Source organism: Macrosteles quadrilineatus, unplaced genomic scaffold (genome assembly GCF_028750875.1).
Source record: "Macrosteles quadrilineatus isolate MER2022 unplaced genomic scaffold, UCM_ALF_1.0 Scaffold_1__1_contigs__length_201487025, whole genome shotgun sequence".
NCBI classification, from domain to species: domain Eukaryota; kingdom Metazoa; phylum Arthropoda; class Insecta; order Hemiptera; family Cicadellidae; genus Macrosteles; species Macrosteles quadrilineatus.
Genome location: NW_026542594.1, coordinates 53,494,491 through 53,522,024, shown reverse-complemented (window position 1 = coordinate 53,522,024; position 27,534 = coordinate 53,494,491). Strand labels below are relative to the sequence as shown.

The 27,534-nt window shown below is 35.0% G+C and overlaps 1 protein-coding gene across 2 annotated transcripts in view; it reads right to left on the bottom strand.

Moving 5' to 3' along the window:
* Window positions 1-21,907, bottom strand: part of LOC128983095 (protein FAM50 homolog) — a 90,907-nt gene extending 69,000 nt beyond the window's left edge. Inside the window, exons 1-3 of one of the 2 annotated variants that reach the window (XM_054402255.1) lie at window positions 21,819-21,907; window positions 13,096-13,312; window positions 10,613-10,777 (exon numbers count right to left, since the gene is read on the bottom strand). In XM_054402255.1, coding sequence (XP_054258230.1) covers window positions 10,613-10,777; window positions 13,096-13,275 — 345 coding nt within the window. In that variant the 5' untranslated portion in view covers window positions 13,276-13,312; window positions 21,819-21,907. Of the gene's footprint in view, window positions 1-10,612; window positions 10,778-13,095; window positions 13,313-21,659 lie in introns of both variants that reach the window. The other variant, XM_054402254.1, reaches the window with a different exon arrangement.
* Window positions 21,908-27,534: the final 5,627 nt, after the last annotated feature.

Here is a 27,534-nt window from a genome sequence, read left to right as displayed (position 1 = left end):
AAGATCTTCTACAGCCTTCCTTTCACTGGGAGTTAACAAATCCTTGGTCTTGCTATCACTCACAATTAAATTGTTTTTTGAAACTTTGCCCTGGGAAGTATGGGTGACTAAGTCAGGATCACTACAATTGGCTAACGGAATCTTTACCTTGCGGTTAAACTTAAAGTACAAGTATTGTGATTTAATATCCAAAACTAACCCAGCCTTACTTATAAAATCAGCTCCTAATATACATCCCATTCCTAAATTTCTTGAAACTAAAAACTTCAGTTTCCATGTAAAATCTGAAATTCTTACTTTAACAGTGGCTAATCCTTCAATTGCAATAGGTGAACTGGTGGCCGTGACACAAGTTATGTCTGTAGAAACCCATTCATACACAAGATCCCTTTTTTGTAAATTAGCATAAAGGTCATGGCTGATCAAACATCTAGAAGAACCTGAATCCACTAAAGCATTTACACACAATCCTCCAAAATCTACTCTGACCCAGGGGACTCCATAGTTACTCCTAGAAACTGTAGAAATGTTAGCTGACAACTTGTTTGTTTTAGCCCTGGTCCATTGTCGCCTGTACTTTCTCTTGGGTTTATGACGCCGTGAAACGTTTTGAGGTACGTGCCGGCCAAACGCCCTCACGCCAACTAGTTTTTTGGATCACTACGACCTTGCCTACAAAACCTCCAAATATGTCCGACTTGACCGCAGTTGTAACATCGAGGTGGTCCCCGTGCACCATCTTGTCTTGGGAAGTGTTCTTGACCAGTTGTACTTGGTGGCTTTGAAGTTGATTCTCTGACAGCATTGACTGCGCTTCGTTGTCCCAAAAATTTTCCCCCTGAAAAGTTCTGAATCGGGGTACGGTGTCTATCGGCATACCCTAGGTTCTGAGAGTAAATGCACAATCTGTCTAGTTCTTGAAGATTGGTAGGCCTAGTTGAAAATACAAAGCGGGACCTTTCGACCGGGTTTAATCCCTCAAGGATAACATTTACCAATTCCGCCTCATTCACTGGTACGCGTAAGAGCTCAGCGGATCCTTTTATATCAGCTATGTAACATGGCAGTGGTTCCCCATTCCGTTGGAGCCTATGAAAAAGTTCTTGTTTCATTCCCTGATATTGCCGGTTTGGGATAAAAAATTCAATGATGTCCCCATGGTACTTATCGAAAGACCACCCCTCGCTTAAGGCTAATTTTGTTCTCTCGGCCAGAGGTCCTCGGGTGAAAGGATAAATTAAGTGCAATAGTTCCAAGTCAGTAGCACCCGGTTGCTGTTTCATTTTGAGAACTCGCCTTAAGAAATCCATTAGTTTAGGCAAAAACAATCCATCAGTCTCAGGTATTTCCTTCAAAAATCTATCCATTGGGTGGGGTAATTTACTATACAATGATACCTTACTAACCTGGCTAGTTACTCTGTTTACCTCTTCCCTAGCGTTGAAATGCTGGTTCGGTGAACTCAAATTTATTAGACTGTGGGATGTGGCTTGGTTTAGGTTAGGTTCGGTTTTACTCTGGGGACTTTCGATACTTCCCCCCTCTACAGTATTCTCTATAGGCCTATGCTGTTCAGGATGTACCACCAGTGGCTGCAAAATCTTTAATTCCTGCTGCTCCTTTTCTTCTTCCCCAGCCTTCGTTGTTAGTTCATTAGAGGCTGCCTCTATCCTCTCTAATTCCCTCAATCTGTCTTCAATTACCTTAAGAAGGTTAGGCGTTAGAGATTGCATACCTTGTACAGCCTTCTTTTCCTTAGCATCCATACCCTCCCCTAAACTTACGAGGTGTGTTGGCGAGGTGGACAGAAGTAGGTAGTTGCCCATGGATGTACTCTAACGTTGAAAAACTCCAGGTCCGACAGACTCAAAAAGGGTCCTCGCCTCCAAACACAGGGTAGACAAGAGGTTCCTCTAAGTGGTGTTGCTTTCCCATACCCAGGTGTCTAGGCTAGTAGGCCTGCGGCTTCAAGTTAGTTCTACGATGACCTCAGCGTGTTCGTCCCAGGAAGTCGAACCCCTGTTACGAAAAACTTCATACATAGTAATCTGTATACAATAGGTCTAAGTTTTAAATGAAAGTGAAATTCGTTACATCTTTAACACTCAAAATTTGAGATTCATTTAGTTCACATTACATGTTAGAACATTTTGATATTTAAAGAAAATAGCTACATACAATTGGAAATAAAACCTACTAAAACCAAATCTGATTTGACAAAGATAAGTTTCCTTTTTTATTTAGTGTTGCCATAATAGGCCTAAGTAGTATAACTCACTATTTTATTAAAATTTACAAAATTTATAGAAACCAAAATATTTATGCCTGTGTGAAACAATAACAGTGTTTTTCCTTTATCTGCAAAACCAAATCGCCACATGTGCCGTTAACCAGTCATTGGATCTGGTAGGCCTAGCCTGCAATCTTTAGTCCTATCCTTCCAGCTAACTAAAAGACCAGAAATTAAATTTATCTTAAACACAGAGCCTCCTGGATGTCTGACAAAGTTACAGCAATGCAATAAACAATAATTAATCGTTACTAGATACCAATACAGAGATTTCTTTCAAAAATATACCTGCCAAATAATTCAAGTGTAGGCCTAGGCTAGTGGGTATGATACAGTTTATTTTATACTCATTAAACAAAGGAAAAGAAATTTTACAAGTCAGGGATTAAAATGAGATTAACAGAACTTTTGAATCTTAAAAAAATGTGTAACATTTTAACAGGTATGAAACTTCCTACCGGCGAAACGAACTAATCAACATTTTTCTCTGAGTCAGTTTTGAGATCTTAATTAGTAGTTAATACAAATTCAACTTACCATTATAATGGGGTTGTGGGTGAGTCAGTCAAACATGAAATTTAAAATGATATCACTCAAACATATTTAAGTAAAGAAAATTCAAAAGACTTTGGTAAAAGTTCTAGAGTGAGAAAAACTACATGGTACATCTCTGCAAGATGGCGAGGCAAGAGAAAAAGAAAACGGGACGCCGACTCAACTAACGACTGAAACCAAAACCGAAACTTAAACAATAGTAACGGATTTAAACATAGTCAAACGACTGGAAAAAGTAACACAAAATTAATATCGTCCACCAACATGATTTCCAATACGCCTTAAATTCTAAAACAAAGTAATATTAAATATCTCAAACAAATAAACTTCCACTTGATTTCCTATAACGTTGTCAATTTTTGGGTTGTCATTGCCGACGCTCCCAGTTCTACCACACACGCAAAATAAAATCTCAGAAACTCGGTGTTCTCGCACTATAAGAATGTTTTAGAGAAAACTCTCATCATTGATTAAGTTCTCTTATGACCCCAAAAAACTGGTGACGGAAAAAATTCAAAAATTTCTGGTGAATTTCCGGCACAACTACTAAAACCGGCAAAAATGATAAAGCTTCATAAATTATATTTTATTTATTGGTACTGAACACTGGTTTTTAATAGAACTTACCATGAAAACTCCAAAACTAACATAAACACAACAAACAATAATAATAATAAATACTAGTGTACCTGTTGCTCGAATTCGAGCAATTGCGAAGCATTACAGGCGACTCAAAGATTATGGAAATACTCACGATCTACACAACAGTGAGATATAATCAAAATCTTTTGTAAATATCTTATCTTTTTTCAAAAAGCTTATCTTGTTTTTTTAGTGTTTTCTAAAAATGTTTCGCTCTCATAGCCGCATTAGGTTGTCTATGACAACGATTATAAATGAAAAAAAATTATTTCTATTTCTTCTACTTGGTTGTGTTCTACGACTTTTTCTATGTTTCCATTGTTTGCAAATCGATTATTTCAATGATTGCTCAAGAAATGTAGAACAGTGTTAATTCAGTTTTATTTCTAGGCCATATCAAATTGTCCAGGATTTCTCGCTCTTTTCCATTGTAATAATTACACCAACCCAAGTTTCGTCTACAGATTCAATATGCCAACGAATATCACCTACGTACAATCTCCAAGAAGTGGTAAAAAAAAGTCAGAAACCAACCCATACAATAGATATAAGTTAACTCCAAATGAAATAATTTTAAGAGTTACTGTGATATTAGGATTTTCCACTGATTTGGTAATAGAACATTATATTGCAAAACATGACACGATGCAGAAGAAAATCCAATTTAAAATCAGAAAAACCCATTGCAAATACTGTACTTCATTTTGACAAATTCAATAAATCACAATTCAAATATTAACAGCGGTTTCATTAAAAAGTAGTGTAACTTAGAATTATGCATATGGTCGTAATGTAAACAAATCTGAAGAGGCAACTTTAAAGGCTTCTGGGGCAGAGCCCGAAGGGAATTGACCTCGTTCCTCTTTTGATGGCTCATCTACAGATCAAGACCTTTCTTTAGAAGCCCCTACGAAGTTTCTACGCCCAGCCGTTCTCTTAAATTAGCTGTGACAAAACCCCCGTTTTCCTCCATAAGAATAACATGGGATGGGAAATTAAAGGCCACTGGAGCAAAGCCGCAAGGGAATTCACCACGTTTCTCTTTTGATGGCTCATCTATAGACCAAGAACTTTCTTTAGACACCTCTACCGAGTTTCTACGCCTAGCCGTTCTCTCAAAATAGCTGTGACAAAGAAAAACAGTTTCAAATTAATATATAGATTACATCATCTGATTTAAGACAGAATAAATGTCACATGTCCTTTTTTTTCAATTTCAATCTTTTTTCTTTTCCATTTTAAATTGTCTCAGTTGGCACCGGTTTCTTCTGAAAACTGCTCGGGTCGCAGCTCACTCGGAATAACAAGTCGGTCTTCCATATATATCAGATCATCGTATAAATGTAATTGATACCTTTTTTCCCAAAAAGGGTGAGCTTTGTCATCACAATTTTGTTTGTGTTCAGGCCATCCATGTTCTATGTAAAAACGTACTTGCTTTAGTGCGACATCACTTTCTGTAGCATATTTATGTCTATTTACTACATCGTCATTAGCAAAAACTGCCAGGGAGTAAACTACCTCAGCTCCGTTGTCCAGATAACTTGTGTTTAAATGTTCATCAATGGGAGCTCTCGAAAGGGAGTCTGCAATGAACATTTTTTTTCCCGGTACATGAACTAACTTAAAATTGTATCTCATCAGTTCCATCATCTTTCTCTGAAGCCGTGGTGATAGACTTGCTATAGGTTTGTTTAAAAGACCAAGTAGAGGTTTGTGATCTGTCTCTATTGTGAAGTCTGTTCCATGTAGGTAATAGTGGAACTTTTTACAACCATTTACTACTGCCAGAAGCTCTTTTTCAATCTGGCTGTACCTTTGCTGAGTTGCTGTTAAAGCTGAAGAGCTGTAGCCGATAGGATGGTCATTTTGAAAAACAACGGCCCCGAGGCCAAATTTGCTAGCATCTACAGACAAAGTAGACTTCTTTCTTCCATCAAAATAGGCCAAAACAGGAACCTTTGTTATCTCCTCCTTTAATGCTTCAAAACATTTTAGTTCTATACTTGTCCATATAAAAGACTTGTTTTTGCTCATCAGTAATCGTAGTGGTCCTGTTTTATCAGATAGATTATCAATGAACCTTCCTACATATGTAATCATTCCCAAAAATCTTTGGAGGTCATTTTTATCCCTAGGGCTCGGGTAGTCCTGAATAGCCTTCAGTTTGCATTCGGTTATTGTAATACCTTGTGGAGTAAGTTTGTGACTTAGATATTGGACACTTTCACGGCCAATCTGGCTTTTTTCTTTAGACAGCTTAAGTCCAAAATATGTTGCCTTTTCTAAGAAAGCAGCCAGTCTTTCATCATGTTCTTCTTTTGAGTTACCAAACACTAGGACGTCATCTATGTATGCACTCACTCCCTCCAATCCACAGGTTACATGGTCCATTGCTTTTTGGAAAATCTCTGGGGAACTATTCAATCCGAAAGGTAGTCTACAATAACTAAATCGGCCAAAAGGAGTAGCAATGGTGCATAACCGAGAACTATTCTCTGATAACGGTATCTGTAGAAATGCTGAAGAAGCATCCAGTACACTGAAGTATCTTGCACCATCCAACTGTGAGAAAATTTCTTGGAGCGTCGCCATTTTGTAGTGTTCCCTTTTAATATACTTATTAAGAGTTCTTGGATCAATACAAATTCTAACTTTACCATTTGGCTTCTTTGCTATTACAATCGGATGTACCCAATCAGTAGGTTCACTTACCTCTCTTAAAATACCGTCTTTGACCATTTTATTTATCTCTTCCCTAACTGTATCATTTAAAGCTTTAGGGATAGCTCTGGCAGGAATAACTTTAGGAACTGCGGTATCTTCAAGTTTTATATCATAAACGAATGGTAATTTTCCTAGCTCATCACCAAATACATCATAAAATCTATCGTACACACTTTCACTTGGTTTAGTTATTTCATTTACTCTAGAAATGAGATTCAGTTCTTGGCATGTTTTAAGCCCTAATATGGGACAGGCATCTTCATTCACAATGTAGAATTCTGCTAAAAAAATTCTTTTAGAACCCCCCAGTGTACAATTTAGAAGGCAAGTACCTACAAATTTGATGTCATGCCCACTATAAGACTTGAGGCGTTTACCTGGAGTCGTCATGTTAGCGTCAGGAGCTAATTGTTGATAAAGCTTGTAAGGAATAACATTGACGTCGGCGCCAGTATCGAGCTTAAAAGATATGTCAACCCCACTTACGGTAATATTCTGACACCAACTATGTTTTGAGTCTACAGTGTTGACAACAATAGTTTCAATACTTAAGTCCTGACTCTCGCCACTAATTCCCACTTCATTAGGTTCAATGTCCTCATTAGATTCAATGTTATGAATGTTTTGGGCCTTACAGGCGTTTGCAAAATGATTAAATTTCTTGCATTTTATACATTTCTTTCCCCAAGCAGGACAATTTCTGTAATTGTGAGTTTTTAAACATTTAGAGCAGACTTTAACTTGTCTTTTATTTGTAATGTTACTCGAATTTGGTAAAGTAATGTTATGAATTTTAGATCCTACATTAGTTGTTTCGTCAAGTTGTGAATCAAGTTTCATTAGTTGCACTTGTTTTTTACTCTCCTCCCTAGCCGTGCAGTAGTGAATTGCTTTATCAAGTTTCAAATCACTCGTCATCAACAACCTTTCTTTACACGCTTCATCTTTAGTCCCTATTATCAATAGATCTCTTACAAGGCTTTCTTCCTGATCCTCGAACTGACATTTTTTTTGCCTGATTTTTTAGACTAGTTACAAATGACTGAACTGATTCGTCGGACTTTTGCCTGAGGTTAATGAAAGTATACCTATTAATAACAGTGTTTACTTTAGGCTCAAAGTATTCGTCAAAACATTTAATTACAGTGTCTAAATTGTCTTTTTCCCCATCATCCAATTCAAAGGTGTTGAAAATGTCTAGGCAACCATCCCCCATTAAACATAGCAGTAAAGCAACTTTGATTTTCCCCGACTTTTTAGATTTTTCTGTTGCTTCCAGGTACAACAGAAATTTTTGCTTGAACTTAGTCCATTCATTTAATGTGTTGCTATTTAAATCAATAGCTGACGGAGGTTTTAAAAGGTTCATTATTCTATTTAAGTTTGTATATTACCTTTACCGCTGCCACCAATGATAAAGCTTCATAAATTATATTTTATTTATTGGTACTGAACACTGGTTTTTAATAGAACTCACCATGAAAACTCCAAAACTAACATAAACACAACAAACAATAATAATAATAAATATTACATCATCTGATTTAAGACAGAATAAATGTCCAAGTATCGGTGGTATCGATGACGATAATCGAATCATCCCTTTTTACTAGTAGAGCTGTATCGTGACGTAATCGATGCTTCGGGATTTTGATGCATGCTGATTTTGATTCGATGCATCGCACTCGCACACCTACACCACTGCCAATCACCCAGTGACCCAGTGTCAGCTCAGCTCAGCTGTCGGCGCTGTCGCTGTCAGTGAAATGGATGACGCAAGCGATGTCTAGGTTGCCGATTATTAGTAGGCCTAGTATGTCAATATTTAAAGGGGTTAAGAGATTAAATAAAACTCAAACATTTTCCTTTCTTACTATTTATTTGTCAAATATCAATGAAAATAACGAAATCGGCTTAAAGTCTACTACTCGACTCGAGTCACGAGTATCTTTTAACTACTCGACTCGACTGTCGAGTATTGCCAACTACTCGAGTAATTACTCGACAGTCGAGTACTCGCCCACCCCTAGCGTGCAGTTGACCGTCCTTTTTTTCTCAAATTTTTAACAAAAATTGCAACAATTCAATTTATTAGGTTAGGGAAACTAATTGTCGTCCTCACAACGCCTTCCTCTTTTAGCAGGGTGGATCCCGCTCTCTGCCGTGGTTGGTTCAAGAAAATCCAGTTGTCAGAGGTGCCAATTCCAAACCGGGCTGGTCAGAACCTTCAGCCTTCCACATTTAGAGGCAAATCTAGCAAAAATTCTTCCCACCAAAACAAAAAAACACTCACACCAAATCACATCCTTCACCAACCTTCCGCAAAACTGTTTATTTCTTGGGTTTTCTTTAAAGGAAAGGGGGTGGTTGTGACGCATAGCGGCACACAAATTTTATAAAGTGTGCAGCGCTTTGCACGACCGGGCTTCATGACAAGCTCGTCATCTGCCGTGAGTGACAGAACGCTCCCCTGACTCCTTTTTCCCAACTCTCGCTCTCTTCAACTGCAACCTCCGGCGAGGGATCACCCATCTTTCCATCATGATGAATTCATCATTTGTTACTGATAAGTAGTGCCTAGTATGAGTTTAATCAATGTCTGGCTAAGTAAATTAACCAAGGGGGGAACCTCTCAAGGGTCGCTCGATATTTTGAAATGTAGGAATCACAAATTGAACGGTTTGGAGCCTTTTGCCATGTAGGACATGAAATTAGCTTGTTTCACCAGATTGATTATCACAATTTTTCACCAAAAATTTAGATTTTTCCATTCTAGAAGTTTAAGTACCGGTACCAGTTATTTTGGTTCTACCAGCAGTATTAATAATCAGTTTAGCATTTTGTAGTTAGTGTATAAAAGGATAAATTACATAATTTAGTTACTTCCAATTAGCATAAATCAAAGCTGGCTAGGGAACATTCTGGTCTGGGTATATTGTTTGATGATCACATTTTCATTGGGTTTTCGATGACTTGGGGTTGTGAGACGTTGTATACAAATATCTTGGAGTTATGATCACTTGGGCTTATATTTACAGTAGAACCCCTGTTAACCGAATTCGGGTTAATCGAAACCCGGGTTTACCGAATTGGATATATAAAATAATATAGGGCTGTAAATGCTTTAATAACTTAAGTTGTCTGGTTTATTTCTACAGGGTGATTCAAAAAGGACTTAACAACTTTGAAAATTTATATAAATCTTATTAAACAAGGTACAGAGCTGGTTTTGGTGTTGTTTTAAAGGAAAACACTTCAAGTTTTTTTACCTTAAACTAAAGATGTTCTATGCGACTTCCGTTGGATTTGGGGAAAATAATTATTTAGGTATTAAAAAATAGTGAAAACCGTTAAAAATTTGAGAGACATTTACAAAATTTTGAAAGTAGGGCGTTTTTTGACGGTGAAGGAGTGCGCGATACACCCACTCCTAGATGTGCTAGGGAGTTTAAATTTCGCACACTTGTATTTCTTGGTTCCAAACCACCCATAACATTCCAAAAAGTCGCATTTTCAAATTTTCAACCCCCCAAAAATCCAAAATGGCGGACATCTGAAAACGACAAAACACGTTTTTTTCAAACGGCTATAGGTCGAAAACGGTAAGAGCTAGAAAAGATTTGAGGAAAAAACGTAGGTTCGCAATTAAATTTCCTACAAGACACTAGTATGCGTTTTTCGAAAATCGCCCTCCTTCACCGTCAAAAAACGCCCTACTTTCAAAATTTTGTAAATTTCTCAAAAATCTTTTACGGTTTTCACTATTTTTTCATACCTAAATAATTATTTTCCCCAAATCCAACGGAAGTCATATAGAACATCTTTAGTTTAAGGTAAAAAAACTTGAAGTGTTTTCCTTTAAAACAACACCACAACCACCTCTGTACCTTGTTTATTAAGATTTATATGAATTTTCAAAGTTGTAAAGTCCTTTTTGAATCACCCTGTATTTAATATTACATTGTGACATTTTTGCAGCTGAAATAAAACACTGAATTATATAGACATTCTCTTAAATTCATTTTTCCTACACCCTGTGGTGATACATTGGCTATTTTTAGCATATGATGGGTTAACCTAAAAATTGGTTATCCAAAACGGCTCTCCTCCCATTATTTAGGTTAACCGGGGTTCTACTGCACTCGGGTTAAAAAGCACTTGGAAATAAATTTACTTGGAGTTATGGGATGATTCCACTCATTTAATGACCATCTCTTGCCCATAGGTGGCTGAAAAAAAATAGTTATCCCCATTTTAATTAGAAGTATTAGGGATGTAAGCGTATGCAGGGCGGATCCAATTATTTTTTAATTCGTGCTCTTTATCTGTGGTTCCAAGTGCCCAAGCAAGTGAACTCACAATGTCACTTGTTTACCTCTATGAACATTGAACACTGACCTGTCTTTTCTGTCTATTCTTTTCAGCTTGTTTTGCTTCAAGCTGTCTTTGTTGCTCTCTTTCTTTCTCTAGTTGTTTTTGTGCTAGTTTGCGTTCTCGCTCTTTCACTATGTTTTCTTGTTTGGCTTTCATTTCGTCTAATGTTACCAAACCAATGGTGGAACTCTGTAACAAAAAAAAAACATATTTAACCATTGGTCACACATACCACGCCCTATCAATATATCTATATATCTATATATTGGTCATGCCCTATCAAGTTCCCAGTCCCAGTCCCTTTCATCATGACCATCTACTTGTTCCCAGCATTCCCAACGTTAACTGTTGTTGTAAATTGACCTTCAACATTTCATATATTAAACCCTATTCTGCAGCCAATGTAAAAATAACATCCTTCTGTTTAATGTTTTTTACTGTGTAGAGATAGTGATTTAATTGACTTGTAAATAAAGAAACGTCTTATAACACTTAAAACATATATTTACGCTTATACTGTTACTCACAAGACAGTAAATATACAAAAAAGGTGGTAAGTGGTGATCGATTTCGATTGGACACTCCAATCCTCATCAGACCCAATAGGCGAATGACAAGAATGTGCTCTCATAGATTCTTGTCATTCGCCTATTGGGTCTGATGATGATTGGAGTTTCCAATCGAAATCGATCACCACTTACATCCTTTTTTGTATATTTACTGTCTTGTGAGTAACAGTATAAGCGTAAATATATGTTTTAAGTGTTATAAGACGTTTCTTTATTTACTTTCCGTAAATTTAATAACACGTACGATGCTGATCAAGAAGTTATTTATCTATAAGCCACTATTTATTGAATTAGTTACTCTCTGATGTACATTTAGGACAAACAACATCTAGACCTAACCAAATGATAGTAGCTACCTTAAATATCCTTGAAATATTGCAGCAAACCTGTACAGTAGGCAAATTTCAATTTGTATGATTAGATTTTCACTAAAATATTTCCATTAACAAGACATATTTATTCCCCATTTAAATAACATATGTTTTTTACCCAATGTTGATCATATAGGCCCAAGATGAACAATATGAAGTGACAGATGAAGAAATAGTGAACATGGCAAACGGCACAAGAGAGGATGACGGAAGAGGATAATATCCAACACCATATTATGGTGTTGGAGGAAAGTGCACAGAAAGTTTCACACTGTGTAGGACACAAAGTTATAGAAATAGCGTTAAAGTATGTAGAGCAGCTGCAGGAAGCTCAGGATTCTTCTACTGAGGTTTAACTTCTGAAGAGACTGAGATTTTGATAAAATTTGGTATGTGAATGTGGATATACTAATCTCTGGTATATCAATGTGTTGTTTTTATTTTTATTAATTTTGATTTTTCATGGTGGTTTTCCCATAAAAACCTATTAGTAAAAATAACAATTAAACAGATTTTCAAAAATACGAACCAAACTATTTTGTTTAAATTTTGTATATTATAGCCATTTTAACTCTAGACAAAAACGGTATAACTCCCATTGCTGTAAAATTTATAGTTCAAAATTTATTGCAACTTCAGTGATTTTCCCTGGATAAAAATTATTATCATTGACTATATTCCCACCACCCATGATAAGGTAAGATTTGACTTAGTAGAAAGTATGTGTCTGATTTCTGATACCATTTATTTAGTCTCATAAAGGGGATGGCCCACATGAAGTAAGAGGAAAATCTTGGATGTACATCACAATAAAGGTTTTAATTAGTATAAAAAGATGACGCAACCTGACTTCAAAAGGTTGACTATATCCAGTTTGGCGGTGATGAAACTATCTTTTTGAAGGAATTTTACCCTCAATATATAGGCCTAAGATAACAAATAATGAGTAAATCACATTAGAGTCGAAAAGTCACCTGGGATGTCAAAATCAATTTTCACTGAATTGCTATTCAGTGAAAGGGATGTAAAGGATAAATTGTTTTCAAGAGCATTTACACTATCCCAAAAATCTCACCGTTGTCAAATTTTGCAGTACTGTCTATTTATTTACTATTCCAGCAGTTTTTTTATTGGTATAACTTATTAGAAACTTTATAACATCACCATTTTGGATAGAGTCCCTTTTTATGTCAGATTTGCCATAATTTCCTGCTAAAAATTAATACCTTTAATTTGATGCCAATTTAACCTATGCTTACATTTAAGATTTTCCACTTACTCCTTGTGTCCCCCCCCCCTTATGATGTAGTTCATGAAGGGTGGAGACTGTTGGTTTAAAAAATAATTTTGTAGCTTATTATTATTTAGAAACAGACAAAGAAGGCAATTATAGATGAAAGGTTGGTTATTAAGTTCCAACAACATCACCTGATTGGTAATATATATTATATAGGTAGTGCAAGGCTTAGTTATCAATGTCACGTTTAACTACCACTCAAATTTACCTACCCAAGTATTGTTTTATAAAAAAGAATTTTAAAATTACTTAAAAAATGATTTAGCTTACTTTAAGCTGTTGTTCAACTGCGTCATAATGAGCTGCAAATTTATTTTCTATATTTGATATTTTTAAATCCTCTTCAATTTTCTTCTTTTTAAACTCTATTTCCTGCTGGGCCTTTTCTCGTTTTTTCATCAGATGCATAGCCCTACCAGCTTCGCTGGCAGCACCCTTGTAGTGAGCCATTTTGGTGTGTGCTCTATAGTTGCTACTGTCTTCAAAACTGTAAACACATTATTTAAATGTTACAATACAGTAGTAAAGAGAGATTAGAATTGCTTAGGCCTGGCTCACACGGTTGATTTTTCGATCGGCCGATTAAAAAATCGGCCAAAAATAAATCGCCCTTGATTTATATCTAGGCGCACACTTGGCGATTTTTTAGTCAAGAATGGATTTTTTTGAGTGCGTTTAAGCTATCCTAAAATGGACTTTGTTGAATTAACCTGAGTTTGTGCTCTTCTAATTAGATCAAAGAAAAAAAGAAGACAACTTAAATAATGGGTTCATCCGATAGTAAGTTAGAGACTTTTAAATCGACAGTTTTATAAACTATACTTTTACGTGATGACAGTAAAAAGTTCTTTAACTACTATAGAATATCTGTTGAAAGTTTCAGTTTTTATTATATCAGCTGTGGCCTTCTTTAGCAAAGAAAACAACACAACTCACACTGAAGTTCACTGACTCCTGTGGAGAACAACAAGCGACTGGCCGATTTTTTAGTCGACCGTGTGCACGGACTGATAACAACCTGTACGTTACAGATTTCCGGGCGACAATCGCCTTGCCTACGAATCTGTGGCAAAACTCAGATTTTAAAATCGGCGCAATTATCGATCGCCTGTGTGTGCGCTTCCATTCAAATACATGATGCACAGATCGGCCGATGAAATAGTCGCCTCAAAATAATCGCTCGTGTGCGCCTAGCCTTATTGTCATTTGTCAACATTGTTTTGCTATAGATAACATCAAAGAACACAGTAATATGAAGTACAAAAGGAAAGAGTACAATGTACATTTGTCAGAATAAAATAGCATAACGTAACAAATCAACATGTACCATGAAAAATAACAATAAAATTAATTACAACTTACCACCAAAGTATCACTGATCAGCTCATGAAAGACAAAATTAAAATTTATATGCAAAAAATTCACCAAGGCGGATAAAGGACGAACGCATTTAAACCAGCTTGTCAGTTTGGATTTCCAGGTTTTTTTATCTCTAGTAATTTATTGGATCCCCCAATAAATGTCCCTGTAAGTATTTTGTAGCTGAATATTGTTTTCCGTGCCGTAATCTAGAAGAGAACAATAACTTGTGCTCTTCTAGTTTCATAATCTTGAACTTTTTCAAAATAAACAATTTTACTTTGCTTTTCCTTAACATACAGTGTTTTGAAATATGAAAATACAAGGGACAGTCATTATTTTGTAGGTAGTCAATAATTAAAACAGTCATCTTGATGAGCTAAATTGACTTTAACGCTTACTGCTTTTATTTGCCAAGTAAAAACAAGGATAGCATCCCTACTATTTCCCCAGTGGCATACAACAAACGGACTGGAAACCGCTATTATACATCAATCATCTGCATATATTTATCTACTGTATTACTCGACCAAAAGCCATTATTTTCAAATTCTTTCTTCAGTTTAAGATGTATTTCACCAGTTATAATTATATAATCCTATATATTTTGGTCTAAAAACCTTCAGTGAAATACCGGCTTTCATTTAAGCTATTAGTTATTCAAATCGGACGAGTTTCAAACAAATACAAGGTGAACAACCAACATAAAAATGATTTTTTATAAGGTTTTTCTATGATTAAAAATTAACTAGTGGCCTGTAGGGGCTATAGCCCCTAATTTAGGCACAATTGTTCATATGTAGACAACTCCCCATTTCGTGGTAGTAAGTCAGAAATATATCTATGTGTCCCTGAATTTTAAAACAGTAAGGCCCATTACCCGGGATCTCTTTTTGTGTAACGGAAAAAAATCATGTAAAAACATTTCTTTTCCTACAGTCACCCGACAAAGTTGGCTTCCTTGTACTGTTTATAGTACATAAAGCTGCTAATTGCTGCACATTTATACTTTGCCGTACGGTTTATACTTTGTCGCACGGTTTATACTTTGCCGCACATCAGGATTCCAACGAAACAACACAAAACAGCATGGTTCTATTATGCACGTAATCCGTGTACGCTTGGAAATAGGTTGGCAACACTTAAAGATAATAATACTATGAGCAGCTGATTGACTATTAGAACTACGATTTAACCTGTCATTTCGTGTTTATAGTTTCGGTATTTCTGAACTTTCTGGACTTTTCTTTTAAACGTGTTTAAAACATTCCTACGATCTTAATAAACAAGTAAATACCTTTAAAGCATTTTTTTAGGTGCGGAAACCATTTCAAATTACAAAAACATACGGAACTATATTCTCAAAACGCGGAGCACATTTCTTGCCGAGAAAAAATAGCGGAGTGATACGGACCGCGGGTACTACTTTCTCTAGGGCACCATTTGTGTTGCCAGTTGAACCTAAAGACGTGTTGTATAGTGTTTGAAAGACTAATTATTTATATGCTTTATAGTGACTGTAGGAAAAATATAATGTGTAACACGAGTGAAAAAGGTCTTTGCTGCACTCGAGATCATTCCGCACGAGCCTCGTGCGTAAACATTGCTCTTGTGTGCAGCAAAGTGCCACTTTCACCACTAGTTACACAAATAACTACGGTATTTCGTTCGTCAATACAAAGAACATGAACCATATTTTTGGGATGACAATCGTATATCTTAAGATGAATACAGAGAACATAAACAACGTTTTAGACTCAAAATAATCAGTAAATTATAGGCTTTAATTTGAGCTATTGACCGTTTGAATCAGTTATGTTCGAGATTCTGTATTACTCAATCAAAAATCATAAATTTGATTATTTCTCGGATATGACATTTATTTTAACACTGCCAAGCAGCATGGGTCCACTAGTTAATCATAAAATTAATTTAAAGTTTGTAAGTATCCATAATTATTATTCTATTTTAACACATTTATAAATCTCTTCCCCTAAACTAATAACTTTTTAAGCAACAGTCATTCCATTTATTAATCTTTTTTGTATAATAATTCCACTATGATTTGGTAATCTACTGATAATTATTAAATAGCAACCCAGCAGACAAACAGGCAGCACCTGCCTATGTCTGCTGTATTTCATAAAATCATCAAATTAATTAATACAGAAAAATGTTCTTTTTTATTCTTAGTCTTAGTTTATATTTTGTTGTGAGTATATTTTGTATTAAAAAGTATGTTTCTTTCTGTATACATTATGTGGAAATAAACGTATATGTCATTACTTTTACTTTACTTTACTTTTCATTCATTCATTCAACCGTAGGCCTATTATTTAAAAGTGTTAGAACTTTTCATTTCCGATTAGAGGATATTTTTTGTATGGGGTGTATATTCTGTAGGGGTTGAAATGTTTAGTAGATATCTTACCTTAAATCTTTGACCGTGGTTACGGATTGATAGCGTGAAATTTTTAATACTATACAATAAAAACATATATTTACAACATAAAGGCTAACCGTTATTGAACATATATTTAACATACTAAGGCTGTGGCGGAAATTTCAACCCGGAATGAGAGGTTCCTCTACCAACTCTTGCACACTATAGAGGGGCCTTTGCAGGAGAGAATTGCTCACTGTCACTTTAAAAGCTTTCAGGTCTAAGTTCCTGACTCTTTCGGGCAGGGTGTTAAAGATCTTTATAGCAGAGTACGGGTAGCTCTTTTGTGTTAGACTTAGACGGCAGCGAGGCATGTGGGAACTCTGAAGAAGGACAAAAAAATCATCCCTGAAGAATTCCTTCCTGGCCCAGAGCGATGTGTGATGTCGTGCTGTTTTGGCTGCAATGACCCGTGTCCATGGTACCGAAAAAAAACAAAGCAGTAGTTCTGCTTTCAACAATGCATCACGACTAGGAAATAAATCCTGAAAACAACAAACCGGAAATTGTGTGTATGTACAACAAATCCAAAGCCGGTGTTGATTTATTGGACATGTAGTGTGCGATCTATAGTTCAAGTCGACGCACACGAAGATGGCCCTTAGCGATTTTCATCCGGATTCTTAGGCCTACCATACACGTTCCGGTTTTCCTTCAGTCCAGGACTGTACAGTCCTGTAGATTCCTTCAGGCAGATCGTTGGCCGGACGGCCGGATGTGAAACACGTCCGGCCAGGCCCGGCCTTGAGGCCAATTTGAACGTGTATGGCGAATCCCGCAGTCCAAGACAGTGCTGCTTCCCCCTCCCCCTATAAATTTTAAGCATTATCGCATTCGCATCCTTTCTTCATTGTGAGTCAACTACTGGTGAAAACATAATCGGAGCTGTGTTGTTTGTTGTTTTGTTGGTATAGTTTTTGGATTTTGGCGCTGTAGTGTTGTGTAGTGATTTCGTTAGTACTCCACATTAATCATGTCTACCTGGTCAAGAGACTTCACACTGGAATTCATTGAGAAATACAGAGGTCACGAATGCATCTGGAAAATTAAAAATAAAGAGTACCATAACAGGGAAATGAGGGAAGCAGTCTATCAACAATTATTGGATTTTGTGAAGAAGGCGGACCCTAAAGCCACAAAGGACACTGTGGTTAAAAAAATAAATAATTTAAGAAGTGCGTTTTAGAAAAGAGTTACAAAAACTCCAAACTGTGCAGTTCCGGACTGAGCGTGTGTGGGGAGGTCACGACTCCGGCCAAACTGTGCAGTTCCGGCCTCAAGGCCAGGCCTTGAGGCCGGGACGGAACGTGTATGGCAGGCCTTAGCATCGCCAGTGTGAATTCTTTTATTCTATAGGCCTACATGTGTTTCGTGGGCTCTGAAATGATGACACGGTTTCAGTTCACTAAGGAATTGGCCCAAACATTAGTGGAGCCCCACATGAGGAGAAGACTTACGATACCACAACTACGAAGGGACGTCAAACAAGAGATACAGAGAATACTAGGTAAATATGGAATATTTATTGCCATATATTATTTTGTCCTTCATTTATTTGCATATATTACATTGTTATTTATTTCCACGTATTCGCACCAGTGTTATATTTTTGCATGTAATGTAAAACTTATAAACTAGGGTTGCTTTCAGAGAGGTGAAAGCCAGTTGAGCGGAACAAACGTGATTTGATATTTGTATAAGTAACTAAATGTAAAAAGGTCAATAGATTTATTTACTAATGCTGGTTTAAAGATTAAAATTATAATAACTCAAATTTACCTCTTCGAGAAGTGCATTATGGTAGTTTTGACCAGGAAAATATTACAGTAGTTGGAATCTGATATTAACATCCAAAAAGTAAAGTATAAAAATGAGAAAGGTAATTTAACATTCAAATGCAACTGTAGCCTTCAACAAAAAAACATTGGGCTACATTTTTCACCCTTACAATCGGTTAAAGTATTTAAGTATAAAAAAAAACAGTAACTATAAAAAAACGAGTATTAAAGTATAACAACAGGAGGGGAAATTTGACATTTAAATTCAACCGTGCAACATAAAATGGCTGAAATGTAGGCCTAAACATAAGTAATAAGTAAACATCGCATTCAGCTGATTTAAGTGAAAACAGAATAATATAATAGGCCCTAAGTAGGGAAGACATGCCTTAAATATACAATGTAGATAATATAATTAGAAATTAGTAGCCTACTTCTGGACAGGCCTAGACAATTATCCATACCGTGGTTAAAAGTGTACTTCTATAAGCCCAGGTTTACTTATCAACGGTTGTAACTGGACGTATGTATAGTCCGTGGCTTGGCAATCAAATAACAGTATTTGTATAGGATGGGCTACTGTTATCAACATTTGAAATAACTGAATTGTTACCAAATTACTGTTTCACAAAATGCAGATTCCATTTTCAGCCGAGCCATTAAAATGAGGATTTGCCGAACAATTATTTATTAATAATTGTTACTAAATCGTTACTAAATATTTTACAGAATAGTATATAATGATATACAACTTTTCACATTCCATAATTAGGCTATATGTTAGTTTTGCTATGGTCAAAGGTACAAATCCAAATGTTCTCTTTTCTTTTGGTCAGTATGTAATAATTTGCTAGAATCATTGACTTTATATAAAGTCAAAGCTAGAATACTGTAGATGGTTTGTTAAGTTAAGACCATATGCAAGCATTTTTGAAATCGTTTCCCCGTTTAACCTTAACCAACTATTCCATTCCAAAAGTTAAAAAAATTATATGGTGCAACACAAATAAACAACCCGATCGCCTACCTATAACCTACACTATACCTTCCTAATCTAACCTTACTTCAAAACACTTAATGTAGTCACGAATACTCATAAACCCCGACCTACCTCCCCACATGCCTAAATCAATAAGTGTAATAACTTACTGTACCGTCGATGTAATTAAACATAATATAACCTATGAGGTATTATCGGATTAAATACCGATTTTGATGCGGTTCGATATATCGCTTATTAAATCCTGATTTCTAACATTGGCTGTTTCTAATCAGCTGGCAACACAAATAGGTTCCCAAGAAAGTAGTAACCGGTCCGTATCCCTCCGCTCCTTGTTTATGCTCCGCGCATTGAGAAAGTAGTTCAGTATATTTTCTCGATTTTCAGTGAATTCCGTGCCTTAAAAAAATGTTTTAACGGCATTTTCTTGTTTATTAAAATCATAGGAATGGTTTAAAATCGTTTAAAAGAAAAGTATAGAAAGTTCAGAAATACCTTATGATTCTCTTGTTTACATTTTTCTTGTAAACAAAAAAACTGTCATAACTACTTTAGTCCCATAAGCCCAATGTTAAAAATTTTAAATTTTAAGTTCGTTTTAAATTGCATTAGCATTATCTAATTGAAATTTGTTTGTTTACAAACCATCTCATTATTAGTCTAAGTAGTCTTGTTAAGTTTGGCTGAAATGTGTTCAGCCGTTATTGAGTGATGGTGTTATATTGTTTGCATTGAAGTTGATCCCAAAGAGCTTCGCTCGCTTCGCTCGCTCCGCTCAATTAAGGTATTATTTTATTTGTACTTTAATTTTAGGTGAAACTCTACAAGAAATGCGAGGTGATGCAATTCCTTCTCATAAAATGGAGAAGCGCAAAACTTGTGGTAAATGTCCATCAGCAAAAGAACGCAAAACACAGTACAAGTGCATTCAATGTGACATCCCAGTATGTTTGGAGTGCACCCGAAAGTTGTGTGTAGACTGTGCCAAAGACATAGTTTGAGCCCTGATTGGAAACATTGACCTCCAAGTGAACATTTTTTGAGATATAGATTGCTCATTGAAACATACTTTTTTATTTTATTTCTAAAACATTTTTTCACTTTTTATATTATACACTTTTTATATTATACACTTTTTATAGGCCTATTATACACTTTTTATATTACACTTTTTATGTTATAAGTTGTATTTATCTGTAATAAATACTTTTTGTCATCATATATATTGAAAAAAACACTTTCTTTTTTATTGTTAAAATATATAAGATATAAAAATATGCTTTCCCATTATTTCCCTTGTTTTTTTTAGCGGGAAAAGTGAAGATTTGTACATGCCGGTCTCGTAGACCAGGTGGCTCTACTAACGTTATGGATGTCAAGGCTCGATAAAGGTGTTGTTAAGTCATTAGGTAAAGTAATTAGTGAGTGGTGATTATCTGAGTGTTGATAAGGGCTTAGGACTAACTACGAGGACACTATTTGGTAACTTTATGATATCGGTGGGCTTGCTGTTATGGTAAAATAGTCAGGTACGGGATCGCGCCGTGAAAATGTGGTCATCACCGTCCGGAGCGAACAGGCGTCCGTCAGTGTAACGCAAAAAAATTAATAAAAGCAAATTATCTAAGTTATCCCTCACACACTATCATTAAGTTATAATCTCATACTTAATCATGTCATTTCTTACACATCCATATTGTTTTTTTTTTGTTTTTTTTTTGTATCTTGTTGCATGTAGCCTATGTCATTTCTCATGTATTGTATAATGGTGATTGCCGTTGAAATAAATCAATACAATTTCATTCAGTTAGTTAGGTTAGGTTAACCTTACTAACCAAACTAGATTGAATTAAATAATAAATATATATCAATGGATATACTCATTCGAATGAGTGTAGGACAGATACTAAAATGCAGCCGGGTATACTTCCATATCTGTTGGCGCAAACAACCGAATGAAAATAGGCCGGGTACAGTTTCTTAACTGGGCTACGCTAATATTGATTGAAACTAACATATTGAATTGAAAATATTGATTAATAATCAATATTTTTAAACATATCTATTATAACATAAAACTAGCATAACCTAACCTAACCAAACTTGCTGATGGTGAAAAAATTGGATGAATGTTTACTAATCAAATCGATAGTTTCAATCGATATTAGCGTAGCCCAGTTAAGAAACTGTACCCCGAAGGGGTAGTTTCCCAAAAATTTTGTTAACTCTTAACCTAAGTTAGGCCTAGGCCTACCTTAAAAAATGCAATGAAACGATTTCCCGAATTTCATAAAATCTTTATCTGTTGTTCTTGGTAGGAGTCAATAATCACCAATCAGTTTGTGAAAGTTCTATGAGTTTGACTACTTACTTGGAAGAAACTTGGAATGGCAAATATAAAAAATATACTTACACCAAAATAATAATGAGATGAAAATAATAAAGAATAAGTAATAGTGAATAACTTAATTTTATCCACCCGAACCACTTGACGTTCTGTCGTTCTCGTTCTACTCCTTCTGTCTGTACTGTACTCAGTCACTCTCACTCACTGTTGTCCGTACTCCTCGGGCACGAGGGGACAGCTCACTTACTCTACAGATCATAGACTATACGAGCTTTTTAAATAATATTGAAGGTTCACTTGCACTACAGGCTCGTATACTATACGAGCCTATCGAAAATAAAAAGTAAATGAAGAGGGTTCACTTACTCTACAAATCATTGTGCCTATGAGCCTCGTGTATTATATTTAAAAATACAGTAGGAAGGTTCGCTTACTCTACAGATCATAGTGACTATGAGCCAAGCTTACGAATTATTTGATAATTCAGGAATCGGCTCGTATAGTATACGAGCCAAAATAATGAATAATATAAATTATAGGAATAGGCTCGTATACTATACGAGCCTGCAGAAAAATATTAGATGGCTCACTTACACTACAGATCATTGGCACAATGATCCGTAGAGTAAGTGAACCCTCTTCAAAATATTAGATGGCTCACTTACTCTACGGCTCATTTAGCTACTCGTTGCGCGGTTTGCGTTCGTGAAACTCTAGGCGCTACGCCCGGCTTCGACTGCTGCGACTGCCTACATAAGTGTATTGCATCACCTCAATTATTTATTAAAACGAAATAAATATGTATGCACAAGTAAATTTATTACATTTTTGGACTGAATACTTTAAAAATGGAGGGAGCATAACTTTTATGTTTAATTAAATTAAAAGTTATAGAATAAAACATATTTTGACTATGTGATTTGATCATGTTATATAATACACACTTGTATGATCCAGATACAGAGCTACAGACAAAACCTGTGGTCCGATTTAGATTAAATTTTGTATCTGGATTCATCCACGAGTCACTAATTTTTTAAGCACGGGTTGAGAAATAACGGCAAAAATTTATAAAAACAGTTCACCAGTTTAGAATATTTCTCAGTTACTGTGAGTTGCAAAAAAGTGTATACAGAAGCATTTGTGTTCACAGAAAATATAGAGGACTAGATGTATACAGAAGATATATTAAAATACAATACGCATACAACTATCAACGTTTACATATGTAAAATTAATTTATTTGTTGTGGTATTGAGTATTTTTAACATTATGACGAAGCCTTAACAAAATATATTTTTTTAAGGAGTTCTAGGGTGTTAAACTATATTGTATTTATCTTTTGTGGAAGATTCTGTCTACGATTTATGATTGCTAACAATTTAATACAAAGATTTAAGTCTCTGTACGTGAAGACTAAAAACACGAAACAAACTTTAAAGGGATAGAAAAGATTTGATCAGGAGCTGGCGTTTGATACCTTTTGGGAATAAATATAGCCTCTACTTCAAAGGTATACATGGTGAAGTAGCCTCTGGAAGTCCATCTTCAGGTTAACAAAAACGTCAATAGGTCATCTAACCAATTTGGTTAGATGACCTATTGACGTTTTCTGAAGATGGACTTATTTTCAAGTCCGAAACTATAGTAGTATTACTGAAGAAGGATCACTTGACTAAGCCAGGTAACTTAAACCATTTAGCTTAAAGTTATACAAGTTGGTTTCACACCAACATTTCATGCACATATGAAATCTATATAATTAATACGCGAACACGAAGTTTGGTTGAATCCTCCACCATTTCTAAACCGATTTTATCCACTGACGTCTCATTGGAAAGAGCGTGTTGCGTAGATTTGCAAACTGGCCTAAAATTTTTGAAAAAGTCCCTTGGCCTCTGCCACAGTGGCTTTTTATTAAGTTCCCATGTTATCCTTACGAAGAACATAATATTGTTTACATCAGCTGTTTAATTTAATTGTGTTCTTTGTTTTTCAATTCAACGAAACGCATTGGTTACATTAACTGATTTTGTGGAAATTAAATATCTATCTATATATTAATTACGAAAGCCGATTCTTTGCGTCAAAATTGTGGGCGACTGGGTAGTCGTAGAACGACGGGAGAGGGTTCAAATTAAAGGTCTCGATCCCGGAAAAATAGTGAAATTCCCCAAATTTTAACACAAAATTAGACATAACCTTTGACTTAGTCAATGATATAACGTAAAATGTTCTCCATAAGAATAGCATTAGAAGCCATTTGTCTGTTGATTTTTGTTTACCTCAATACAGCTGATCGTGATTTATCATTAAGCCAGTAAGCAATATTACATTTGGATTTAACTAGTTTGCCAGTAAATTCTGCAATGTACTGTATACTATATAAAACCAGGGATGACGTTACATACAATTGAGACTTTTGTCGTTATGTCTTAGAATGTTGAAATTAATTTTACTGTGCAATTTGCAAATTTGTGTATTTGTATGTAAATTAGCCAAGTGCATGAAATTTAGTAGAATCGTGGGAGATGGTTAAAATCATAGTAAATGGAAGTAGAATGGCTGAAATATTTAAGCTTTGGTTTTTTTTAAAACATATGTTCACGAAGTTTACAAAGTTATTTTACTTTGATTACATTTCTTCACATTAGTAGGTTATTGTTGTGCTGAAGGAATGTTTAACATGAAATAGCCCCATTGACTAAATAATCAACGATGCAAGAATAGTTAGAAAACTTCTGTTTTGTTTTTATTTCAAAACATATATTGAAAATTTATTCAAAACTTTTGTTTTAAATTTCATAACATTTAATTTGACACGTAATTGTAGTGTTTAATCTATACTTTGTATCGAGTGGAATAACCTTAACAGTTACTCTAGAGAATAACCTGGGAATAAAATTTGAAATAGGTTTGTACAGGCAATACATATATTCCTTTCATTAATTACTATAACAAATTCCAATGGGCGGAAAAATAAAATTGTTTGGAATAGATTTTAATCAGGTATCTACTGTCTGTTGCTCCAAGGAAAAAAGGTTAAAATAATATAGCCCAACATGCATTGTATATATATATATACAATCTATATAGATAGTGAAGAGAGAATCTATAACAGTAAACCCTGGAGGTAGTTTTCGATTCTTCATGTTTCACTAACCAAAAATATGTACCTATATTAATTGCTGATGAATTTGTTTTCTTGATTGGTTTCATTAACATGATAATGGAACCCTAACCAATGGCAAAAGAAAAGAGTTAGTAATCAGTCGATGATTAGCTTTTTTAACTGTAGGCTAAATAAATAATATAAACGGTAAAATGTTTTCAAACAAAATTTACATCCATTGAATGAAAAATAATATACTATTAACATGACTATAGCTGATATAGCTTAGCTGTCGGCTATCTGTACATTGCGTCATAACAGCAGACAGCGCTATGTTATTAACTTAAAAATTATAACGGATTAGCAAATAAATACTTTACTATGGTCTTAACAAACTATGAACCCACTGAACGTTTAAATTGGCCAATTTTAAAGAGAGTATAAAGTCAACCACAGCTTTAGGAGGAATCCCACCACATAAGCTGACACAGAGAGTAGTTTATATTTTATGTTGATCAGAAACGAAACTAGGGCAGCCTTTACACTAATTCAGTTGTGTCTTTACAAAAGGAGTAGAGCTATAATATTAGAAATAATAACTGGGCCAGGGTACTAATATGAGTACATGTATTATTGTAGCACTGTATCGATTCTGACACATAGATAATTTTATTCTTAGTTTGTTTACTTATATTTACTTATTGTTGACTTATGTCCCTACAAGCCACTAGTTGATCAATATAAAGCCCAAAGTACACATGAACTTTTGTGAAAACTACAAGTCATACCCCCATAAACCATATACTTAAAATGTTCGTCATTACGAGAAAACTAGCGCAAAACTATCCATTATTTCATAAACTGCCCTTAAAGGTCGTAATTGTTGTCCAAGGAAACATAGGAAAGTCATAGAACGCCACCAAGTAGTAGAAATCGAGATTTTTTAAAAATATTATCGTTATCATCCTATATAAAAGAAGAACACCTACAATATGAAGATTCCCACAAACAATGAACAAGGATGTTATCGAAAGTGCTACTATTTTGTAGGAAAAACGGACTTAACCATTAACTTTAGGATGATTTGCAAAGGAAACCCCTCTAATGCCGAATTAAACCGGTACGGCAAGGACATTATATATGTTTTCATAAAAGTCAAGTGATATTAAAATAACATGACTACATCCAAGAAACCTTAACAAAACTTGCATTGAAGGATTCGCATTATTCACATTCAAGGGAAACAAAAACCCATCTGAACAACATTAGGGCCTTACAATTCTGCATATTTTCAGGTAAATATAACTTACGTTATAACAGTAACTAGCCAAATTAATGCCAATATATCTATCAAATATTACAATATGTATAATTTTACACTAATTTTTAATGAAACAGTATGTATTTCTTGTAATTTCAAGCAATACATAATGGTAATTTGTAGGAAATTTTATTCTCTTTCAGAATATCACGCTCCACTTTGGTCGATTTCCTCGCCATTTCAAAGTTATTTGCAAAAACGTTAAGCAACCTCCAAATGTATAGTAGTGAGAAAATACTGAATTAAAGATGTTGTTTATAAGCTTTGTACAATTAAATCTACAGTTCTACTGAACCGATTTTATTAATTAATAGGTCATTGGATAGCATAATTTGTGAATACTGTATTTGCAAATAATTATGAAAGTACTGTTGAGGTTGCAAGCAAGATCGTTTGGATATAAATCGATGATAAAGAACTCAATTTTTTGAACAATTTGTGTTGGTCGTGATTTAGCTGTGTGCTTTAATGAAATGGGAGTGGTATTTCAATGAAGGTTCTTAGGTCAAAACAAATAGAATAACGTAGTTAGAATTAAGTAAATATATTTAAAACTAAATTCCATATCCAAGATATAATACAAGTTTATACTTTATGATTGAGCGATACAGTATCTTGAACTTAACTGATGAAAACTATCAATATCTCAAGTTAAAGCTTTTGAAGTATTTTAAGACCAAGACATATAAAATAACTTAAATAAATATAGAGTTACGTATCATTGATTGCAGATAGGTAATTATCGTTGATTCGTGATTCAGCAGTGTGCTTTAGGTAGTCCGATCTCAATAAACAATAGCTCAAATAAATCTGCGGTACGTCCTTAGTTGGCCAAAATTATGAAAATCGGTCGGGTAGAAGAGCTAACCCGACTCGGAAAAGAAAAACCAACTATTTTTATAGATGGTAATAATTGGTTTACCAGTATGTATAATCTAATCATACGAAACATCTTACTAATATTATAAATGTGAAAGTTTGTGTGTTTGTTTGTTTGTTTGAAGTTCGATCACGCTTAAACCACTGGACGGATTGGGCTGAAATTTGCCATGATGATAGCTTACATTCCCGATTAACATATAGGCATATTCTTATCTCAAAATTCTTTCGGGCTCCGCCCCAGTGGCTCTGTGATTCGCCATGTTTACCTTATGAGTATTCATATTTAAAGGGAATTAAAGAATTTAGTCAGCTGTTTCAATTAAAAAAGTTGGTTCTATGATACGGAAAAGCATTAAAAAGTTATAAGATTTACCAACAGGGTGCAGCACTATATTTTTCTTTGCATTTATGAAAACAGCTAATTTTAACTAAGCAGCAAAAAAACTGTGATTCGCAATGATAACTGT